Source organism: Topomyia yanbarensis, chromosome 2 (genome assembly GCF_030247195.1).
Source record: "Topomyia yanbarensis strain Yona2022 chromosome 2, ASM3024719v1, whole genome shotgun sequence".
NCBI lineage: Eukaryota > Metazoa > Arthropoda > Insecta > Diptera > Culicidae > Topomyia > Topomyia yanbarensis.
This window is the reverse complement of record NC_080671.1, coordinates 333,644,283-333,653,827: the sequence shown is the minus strand read 5'-3', so window position 1 is coordinate 333,653,827 and position 9,545 is coordinate 333,644,283. Positions and strand designations below refer to the sequence as shown.

The 9,545-nt window shown below is 43.6% G+C and overlaps 2 protein-coding genes across 3 annotated transcripts in view; one reads left to right on the top strand and one right to left on the bottom strand.

Moving 5' to 3' along the window:
* Positions 1-1,172: 1,172 nt before the first annotated feature.
* On the bottom strand, positions 1,173-1,744 carry LOC131680596 (uncharacterized). The gene is made up of 2 exons (XM_058961310.1): positions 1,688-1,744; positions 1,173-1,626 (listed from the first exon to the last, which is right to left on the bottom strand). Exon 2 carries the CDS (start codon positions 1,614-1,616, stop codon positions 1,173-1,175), a length of 444 nt encoding a protein of 147 aa, XP_058817293.1. The 5' UTR covers positions 1,617-1,626; positions 1,688-1,744.
* Positions 1,745-1,801: 57 nt separating this feature from the next.
* Positions 1,802-9,545, top strand: part of LOC131683955 (uncharacterized) — a 378,198-nt gene continuing 370,454 nt past the window's right edge. Inside the window, exons 1-5 of one of the 2 annotated variants that reach the window (XM_058966377.1) lie at positions 1,802-1,894; positions 1,953-5,680; positions 5,737-5,816; positions 5,881-6,976; positions 7,049-7,722. In XM_058966377.1, the coding sequence (XP_058822360.1) occupies positions 1,987-5,680; positions 5,737-5,816; positions 5,881-6,976; positions 7,049-7,722 (5,544 nt within the window). In that variant the 5' untranslated portion in view covers positions 1,802-1,894; positions 1,953-1,986. Of the gene's footprint in view, positions 1,895-1,952; positions 5,681-5,736; positions 5,817-5,880; positions 7,723-9,545 lie in introns of both variants that reach the window. The other variant, XM_058966375.1, reaches the window with a different exon arrangement.

Genomic DNA, 9,545 nt, shown 5'->3' with positions numbered 1-9,545 from the left:
TTTATCTCTTGAGAGCATATCGGAATAGTGACTTATCGGTGTTTATCGAATAACGATTAGATTGAATAATTATCATATTCTGCGCAGGTAATTAGTAAAATCAATATTGTACTAGAAACTGTCATCTAAATTTCTAAATCGAAATCTATTTTAAATGATTGCAGATTGCTATATTTGGCACTAGTTCGACAGCCGTTACAGTGAATTATAATCAACGGGATAAACTTGTAGTAAGAATTATTCTCATTTACCTGGTTAGCGATATGTAGTAAAATCATTTATCATAGGTTACCCGAAAACATAATCTGTACAGCCTTAAAGTCAGTCGGGGGAATTTCATCAATAGAGAAACTAATTGTAAGTACGAAATGAAGAATTTATATGAAATCTAATGAAATTTAATAAATGTATAGTTCGAGTCTCGTCGAACGGACTACGGAAATATTTCTACATCATGAATGAATCAATGATTCCACCAACAGCCGTATGCCGTATGACTTATTATGCCAATTTGTTGAAACCAAAATTCTATATTTGGAAACAATCAGTCCTCAAGCATGTTCCAATCACACTCGACAATCTAGTAACTGTTCCACCTCATGTACTGCACTAAAACCAGTTTGCTTGACACCAGTCGATATATATTTTCCGTTATGCGGACGTCTTCTTTCTGTGACTGATACATTTCCCTGCATAGACAGAGGCTGTGAAACTATACTGTTTGTTCAGTGTATAAGTAACAAATCGCGATCAGTGGAATCGATTGCTAGTCTTCCTGATAGTTATAGCGAAGCAATGTTAAGCTTCTGCTCTGTACGAGATTTGAAAGTAGACTGACAAGTGTTGTTGATCTGGCCAGTCGGAAATGATTAACTGCCTTCTCACCAAGCAGCAGAAGTAGATATGCAGCAGAAACAGTGAGCTGATTTGGTGAAGTAAAATTATTTTGAACGCTACGTGTAATACACAGACAAATTATAATTACAACCAGCGAAGCAAAAGTATTGACACCTATTTAAGCGCCATTGTCCTCAAGAACAAGAATTTATGCGTTAAACCCTTATAGCTGGGCCGGATGTCATTAGAATGGCTGTGGCATGTCTGCAAAAATAACGCTGATCTGAACCACTTTTGCGAATAATTGAAAGAATTAATTATTTTGTTTTATTATTTCACTTCAAACCAAGCTGATAAGATCGTGCAGCTCCTATCAATCGTTCGAAGCACTCCCTTTTTATAGGAATCTTCACCAAAATGTTCGCCTCCATCATCACCATATCATCCGGGCCGTCGCTACCAATGGGACAGCATTTGCATTTACGGGGACACATTTCCACCAGTTCCCGCTCTACATCCGAGTCACTATCGCTTGCGTCGGATACCTGAAGAAAGTTCTGCTCCGATGTATTTCTATTTCTGTCACCGCTCTCAAAAATATGTTCCAACGAAGGCTCCGCCGGATAAACTATTTCCAAATCGTAACTACCGCGACGTTCGTCACAATTATCAGGAGAAGCTAGCTGAATTTTGCCGTCATCGAAAATGTCAATCACCAGTTCCAGCTCGCGAGAGCAGGCCGAACTGCTGTCGCTTTTATCGTCGTAGTAGCGGCTCATTACAGCGTTGCTAGTTGGAAGATGGGGTTCGATGGGGGTGTCTTTTCAATAGATAGTAAACATAAACTTACGTAAATTTGAAGAATTTCGAACAAAAATTTCAAATGATCTCGTTAAACGCCGAGAAGAGATTTGGCAGCAGAGTCAAGGCTTGCTCGATTTGGTTAGAGATTTTTGAAATGAAAATTTGGTTCAAAATATTTTTTGCTGATCAGGATATCCATGAAATAGCGTCAAAATTAAAAGTGGAAATTCAAGTTTGGACCGTTTCTTTTGTCGTAAGTCTTCTATTATTATTGATTGCTTTAAATTTCCGTAAAATATTCTATCGTCTAGACCTGAACCCAGCGCAAAATTACTAGTTTGCAAAATGAGTCGTTCACAAGGCCGGACGAATCCGAAACGTAATCGAAAGCTTCGACCACAGCAACAGCAAGTCTTCATTGATCTGCTCGATGACGGCAAAATCCAGATTGTGTCCGAGCTTCACCAGTCTAGAACCAGCACGGATGAGACCATCATTCACAATATTTATACGGCACCGGTACAACCGACTTTGTATGACGGGACGTACGTCACAGCAGCGGAAGATACTGAATCCGAGATGAGTTTTTCGACTGAGTCGGTAACTACCGAAACGGAGGCTTCTACATCTACTACGCAGGAGGATGAGCTGCAAGAAATGACCCTAGAAGAGTTGGGAGATCCGCCAATATTTTCGGTTCCGATCATTGAACTACCGGACGAGCATTCATCATCTCGACGTATGGAAACCCGTTCGCGACCAGTGATTGAGGGAAAGAGACAGTCGATGTCGATAGTGGGTAATGTTCGCGGCCATGCCGTTGGAGCAATTATCGACCCGAGCAGCACGGTACTGATGCAACTGTCGAAGAGTAGCAACTGTGGCCAGCTAGGAGTGATGGATTGTATACGGGAGGTTAACGAACTACTGGAAAATGATGATAGTATGGTGATTTTGAAGTATCCCGGTATAAGCGAATCACAGACTTCTCGAAGGCCACCGACTGATCACAGAGCAACCTCTAGGAAGATGCTGGAACTGACGGAGGATGTGCTGAGAAGGGTTCAGGGGTCTTCACGAGAATCGTTGCTAGTGCGATTGCAGAAAACTTTAGGGGAAATTTTGTATCAACCGGTAGACACCATCGTAGTTCATACTTATTCGAGAGATAATTTCGACGATGAGGAAGTGGGATCGGAAGCATTTGTTGGATTTTTCAGCAAAGACGACGAATCGGCGTTGTTTGTACAATCTTCACGGGCACTGTCTCAAGCTGCGGCAAGCCACTCCGGGAGTGATGAGGATGAGGAACGAAAGCCAATCGATCGGCTGAGGAGTTTTCTGGAAAATTCCATGTTGAACCAGGAGGAAATCATGGAACAGACACTATCAATAGATCCAGACATTACTGTTAGCAGATCAGGGAACAAGATCATAGGAGTTTTGAGTTTCCCAAATGCATCTTCTGGGGTGGTCACCACGACAACTGATCACTTTTCCGTCGATGGTGATCGAAAGGATATTACCAAATCGATGAAGGATCTGTTTAAGAATCTTGTGCAGCAGCCGTCCGAAAAGTTGCTGGTTCAAATACACTCCGATGAGATCCGTAGCATGAAGGTAGAACAAATCAAACAAGAACTGGACCGATCCATTAGAAGCGGTAATTCAGAAAAGGTTAACTCTGAAATTAGTGTTCGCGAAAGCGATGATAAGATTCTTGGACTAATGAGCTATTCCGGAGGATCCATTGTCATTCAAACCTATAGTAAAAATTGGAGCAGAAAGCAGACCAAAGATAACGCTGAAGATTTGATCGTAGCCATTCGATTGAGGATTGAAAAGTTTATCATAAGCAATGTGCTAAACGATGCCGATTTGAAAGATATTGCGTCGATCATAGCTCAGGTATTTCACAGTGAAAAAGTTGATCTGCCGGTAGAATATCTTAACAGACCAGTCCTCGGAAAAATTCGATCAACAATACAGCAACTGATGAAACCGGTCGAGGACGAAAATTCGCTAGCCATAATAAGCCAGATTCAGGACGCTCTACAGGATATAGCGCGCCACGAAGTGACCACGAACACGGAGTTTAACACGTGGGATTTGTTGAGAAGATACTTTGATGAACTAATTTGCGACGAAGACTCCGAATTCCCTGAAAATTCAATCATGATAGCACTTCGTAAAGCTTTGTTAACAGTACTTATCCACTACGAATCAGCTCTCTCCTATGCCCTTGGTGACCTCTTGGAACTTCTCAAAACAGTTCCCGCTGAGGCTGTGGATCTCAGCGTCTCAAGCAGCCCTGGAACTACACTGTTAACAGACCGGCAACCACCGCCTATTCCGCCTACCATAGAAAGAGACATTCAATCCCGCGAAGTAGTCCAGCAGGTTCACAATCTGTTGAACGAAGACCGGAATCGGGAAGTGAACATTTTGCCCTATATGACCCTGTTCCAGTCGTTGTTTTTGGCTCTGATGAAAATTATTACTGGCTGGAGAATGAAGGTGAAATCTTTTCTCAGCAACGAACCTGAGGAAGCTCGATCGGAACCTTTGGTAGGCCAGAAACCGTCCGTATCGTTTCACCTGGTTCAGGTACCGGACGACGACACTACTCCGGATGTTTCTCAGCAGCTGAAAAAGGAGCGGCAACACCTAAATGAAACCATCGATGAGCTGCGTAAGTTTCTGGAGAACTCTCTGGGCGTTCCGGAGTCATGGCATCGTGAACGTTCAGGCTCTTTAGCGAAAAGTTCGCAAGAATCGACTGCCGTTAAGGATCGGGTGTTGACACTATTCGCGAAACTACTTGAAGAAACTGGAAAATTGAAGGTGATGGAAAATTCTGCGGACGTAGTTCATCTACGCTTGGAATCAGCATCGGGAAATCTGGAACGCAGAGAGTCCGACCAGTATGTAATGTTGAGCGGAAGTGTTCGAGACCAGCAAAACAATCTAGGGTTATTCTTTGAGGCCCGGCTGGTTGACTTGCGGGAGAGTTCGGGAATTGAGTCGCGGTTGGAGTGTGTGAAGGAGGTACGAAAATTGTCCGATGATATGGATCAAGACGATCAGCAACCTGGTTCGAGTGGAACGCAACGCTTGAAATCATTCGGGAATGAATCGTGGCAGAACGATTCAGTTAAGGGAATCAAGGCAAAATCGGATGATTTTATGCAAGACGTCAATGTTGATTCTCATGCAATCGTGCCAAGTCAAAGCATAGATGAACTGGTTGAAGAATGCGTGAAGGTAGCACAGGCGTTATCGAATACATCTGCGAATGAACCTCTACGCAACGATTCGGCCCAGGCTGTTAAAGCAATTAAGGATAAGTTGGTTGATTTCATACAAAGCAGCAACGTTGATTCGCGTATGATCGAGCCAAGTCACAGCCTAGAGAAACCTGTTGAAGAGCGTGTGAAGGAGACACAGAAATTATCGAATGCATTTGACAATGAATTCCGGCAAATCGAAACGACTAAGGCCATCGAGGCTGAATTGATTGACGGACAAAGTATCAACGCTCAGTCGCATGGAACAATTGCCAAGAATTTGTTGGATGAAGCAGGCAAGACAACGCTGTCAGAAACATCGCAGGATAAATCTCAAAATCAGGAGTCGGGCGTATTGTTGAACTCGCAGGTAGATAACATGGGCAAGACCTCCGGAAGTGATTCGTTGACAAAATCTACTCATAGCATCCTACTGAAACTACCAGAAACCCATGACAGTCCAGAAGACAAGCTCATTTCAGAATCTAGAGATTCCTGTACCGAAGACACCGGTAGCGATGCAAAGGAAGTTCTGAGCAGATACTTGGAGCTAGTCATGCACTACATCCAGGAGTCTGTCGAGCCGATGAGAGAGACAATGAAAATTATATTAGACAAATTGGCTAAAGTAGAACTAGGCAAGGTTCATGAACTACACTCCGCTATAATACAAACCGGAAGTAGCCTTATAAATGATTACCTAATCGAAGTGCCAGAAAGTCGCGAAACTGTGGAGGAAGACATTGCGTTAGGTAAGTTAGCATTGCCTACCCAGTGAGCAACATCGTTCAAGTATTTATCTTTTCAGAGATCGACTACGTAGACGCATGCATTCAATGTGATTCTGTGGAAAGTACCGTAAGTTCCCAGGCATTCGCCGTTCAAATGGTAAGCTCTCCAATCAAATATAACAATTGTTGTGCAATTACGTGGAATTTCCATGATATTCCAGGAACAGGACGCCCAATTTGCCTCGATTGAATGTGAACTTACTAGCATAAAAGAAAGATTGCAGATGCTTGATGAAATACACAATATGTTAACGAGGTCATCAGCCGAGTCACAAGAAACTTTACTAAATGCTCCCCCCTTCCAAGAATTCGAAAAAGTTGTAGGAGTTCTTAGGCCAACTGGAACCGTTGAAACCGTAAGGCAATTGCCATTTGAAGTGGCTGTTCTAGATACGAAAAAAAGACTCTCGGACGATTCAGTAACTATCGGAAAACGAGAAGAGTTCGTATCGGCTATGCAATGCCCTTCAGAACAGCAGAGATTGTCCAGTATATGCTCCGAGCCTCATCGACAGGTTCAATTGGAAAGAATGAGTACAGCAACGTTAGGTGTTCGAAAAGATTCCCCAGCTCTTGTCGTTGATTCTAGGAAAGCTTTGCTTGCCACGATATCAACTCAAACCGACGGTGTTACTAGACGTACCACTAGTGCACAAGAACCTCCGCTCTTGCATTGTGTGTCAGTACAAACTTCTTCTACGCTGCTTCCGGCTTTGTTGAATATACTAGAAACTGCAGGAACTCTGCGAGCATCCTCTCCTCAAGAGATTACCAAGATACCAGCATTGAAAGTTCCCATAACTATACCGGAATCTGTTTACCATGAGCCTTCGAAAGTAGTCGATGAAAGTCGACGTGATCGAGTGGATCCCGGACTACGCGAGCGCATTTCAAGTGTTGTTGAACGCTATGGCATTTCTCGACCAATAGATGTTTCAGAAAGACCACAACCCGCGGGACACGCTCAGGTCCTACCTGTTCCAAGAAAATCTCTGGGCCAGATAGACTACGAACAAATCATAACTACAGCACCAGTCGGCCAACTAATTGATGACGTCCATCGAAAAAAATCGCTAACTCCAATGGATCCTGTGCAGGTTGGCATACGAAAGCGAACTTCGGAAATCACGACAGAAGCCGTCGAACGTCTCGGTGCTTCCCGTATAAGTAAAGTTGTTGAAAACGAATTTCAGCCAGGCCAAACTACCGTTGATATCCCAACGCGAGAGCATTCCACGGGTGAAGACATCGAACCCCGTAAGTCATCTTTTCCAAGAAAATCTAGTCGGGAAGATCCACTACAACCGAAACTTACTTCGATTTCTATAGCTAACGCTAGTGAAGGCCGAAGAATGTCTATCCTTAGCAAACCTTCTAGTTTCCCGGGAGAAGCCATTGAAGACCGTAGAGCTTCCGATACCAATCAAGCACTCTTGAATGAGTTGCCGCCAAGAGCCGGAATGATGAAATTAACCGAGAATGATCAACCACCAAGAAGATCTATCGGCTTGAAGGATCAGGTATCTTCTAGTGTACGTGTGCGTACGTTAAGTTTTGCAGACGATCCTACTGCACCCCACAGTAGTGCTCGTCCAAGTGCAGCTATGTTAAGAGTAACGGACGACAGTAGTGTGGAGCAATCAAAGAAGAGACGTTCGATAACAGACCCGAGTGCAGAAAACCAACGGACGGTTGAGTGTAAGGCTAAGCTGGAATCAATGTTATCGGTTAGTTCGGCACAATTATCAAAGCAGCGGCCAACACGAGTCAAGCAAGTCATTCGGAAACAGCTTAGTGAAATCCCCGTTCGAGATCGTGATGGTAGAAGGCGGCGATCGTTGTGTGATCTTGCGCTAAGTTATAAGTACGGGCGCACTCATGAAAATAAGGCAAAGTCTGCTTGCCCTGTGGAGATATATTCTTGCCACCCAGTTGGTCCCGATCAGCTGATGATGCACTGGGAAGTGTTGCCGCAGTTCCTGTACATGATTTCTGGCTATGAGGTATGTGTATAGATTGTTTGTAGATGTTTAAAGGCTCTATTCTAATTTCTTCCCGCGATGGCCGCATTCTTGAGCTTTTTTGGGAGACGCACTTTTTTCATGAAATTAAGCAAGTTGTCCGTAGACTGTATGGTTTTGCCGGCTGTGGTCCGCTAGGAGGTTGATAACTCTATTATCTTTCTCCGGACAAAACCAGCCTAGAGGCCGTGTGGCATCCGGCGGGTTGAAGTATGTCAACCAAGAATTGATCCACTGGGTTCCTGTTCCCATGTCGTAGGAGACGACTGAAAACAGGAGTCCTCAAGTCAAGGTGTTACTCCGTGCCGAGGACTGAATGGGTGGCAAGACTAAAATATGTCAGTCGCGCACGGAGTATCGTGGGTCTTACCCTTGCTGTGTTATGCGAATCTCTGACACAGTGGACGTTCGTTTCTTCGCAAATCGTGAGATTCAAATGATGGTCATGCCCCTAATACCCATTTCGGGGTTCGCTATATGCGATTATAAGCCAACGTGTTTGGTATCTTCTAGTTGCTGTACAACAAGTGCTAATGATGAAATGTGTAGTGCTGTAATCGAATATGGTTAGAGTAGCACAAATTAATCTTCAGCATAAACGTACAGCAACTGCGAATCTTTCTCACCTTATGCAGGAAAGAAAAGCTTCCATAGCTTTGGTTCAAAAACCGTATTTCCATAAAGGAAACTTCTATGTTGGAAAGCTACTTAACCCCGTCTTCGTAGCTTTCAACAAAAATGGCATGACAAATCCTTGTGAAATGCCTCGTGCATGTATACTTGCGAATAGTGCTATTGACGCTTGTTTTATATCGGACCTCACAACTCGTGATCTTTGTACTGTCACGGTAAATATGACTGTTGACAACATAAACAAGAAATACGTCTATTGTTAGGCATATTTGCCGCATAATGAACCATCACGTTCTGATGATTTCAAAATGGTTGTATCATATTGTGGCAGAAATGGGTTTCCTCTCATAATCGGCAGTGATGCAAATTCCCACCACATAATTTGGGGCAGCTCAGATATCAATTTGAGAGGCACCGAATCAATGGAATACTTAAGTACTACAAATCTGCACATTCTTAATGCAGGAAACCGCTCAACATTTGCACGAGCTGGCAGAGAGGAGATGTTAGATGCAACTCTCTGCTCTGACAGTATTACGCATGAGCTGACAAACTGGTTCGTGCCAAACGAGCTCGATATAGTCACCTATCGTAATCCCAAATCTACGAACTGGGACCTCTACGAAGAGAGCTTGGCGACTAGGTTTCATGGGTATCTTCCGACGATTGAATCTGCAAGTGATTTGGATGAGGTCGTAGATAAAACAAGCTCACTCATAGTAGCAGCATACGCTTCCAGTTATGCGTGCTTCTAGAGGAACACCTTGGTGGAATACCGAACTTGTTCGGCTCAAAAAGTTATGTAGAAGAGCTAGGAATCGCAGACGCAGGGACGAGTCGGAAGCATTTAGGTTGGCTCTCAAAGCATACAGAAATGCCCTTCGATCCTCTGAGCGAAGTGGTTGGAAAAGCCTCTGCACAAATGTCTCAAGTCTCAACGAGACTAGTAGATTAAATAAGTTACTTTCGAAATCGAAAGACTTTCATGTCAGTTCCATTAGAACTGCTAATGGTGAATACTCGTCTGACGAAGATGTAGTACTAACTGTCTTTTTGACACACACTTTCCAGGTTGTATGGAGCCATCACTGACGACTGCCACTGATTTCTTTTCAGGTGGTTCTGATTCTTGGGAATTTGCTCGTGGAATTGTGACAACCGAATCGTTCCAA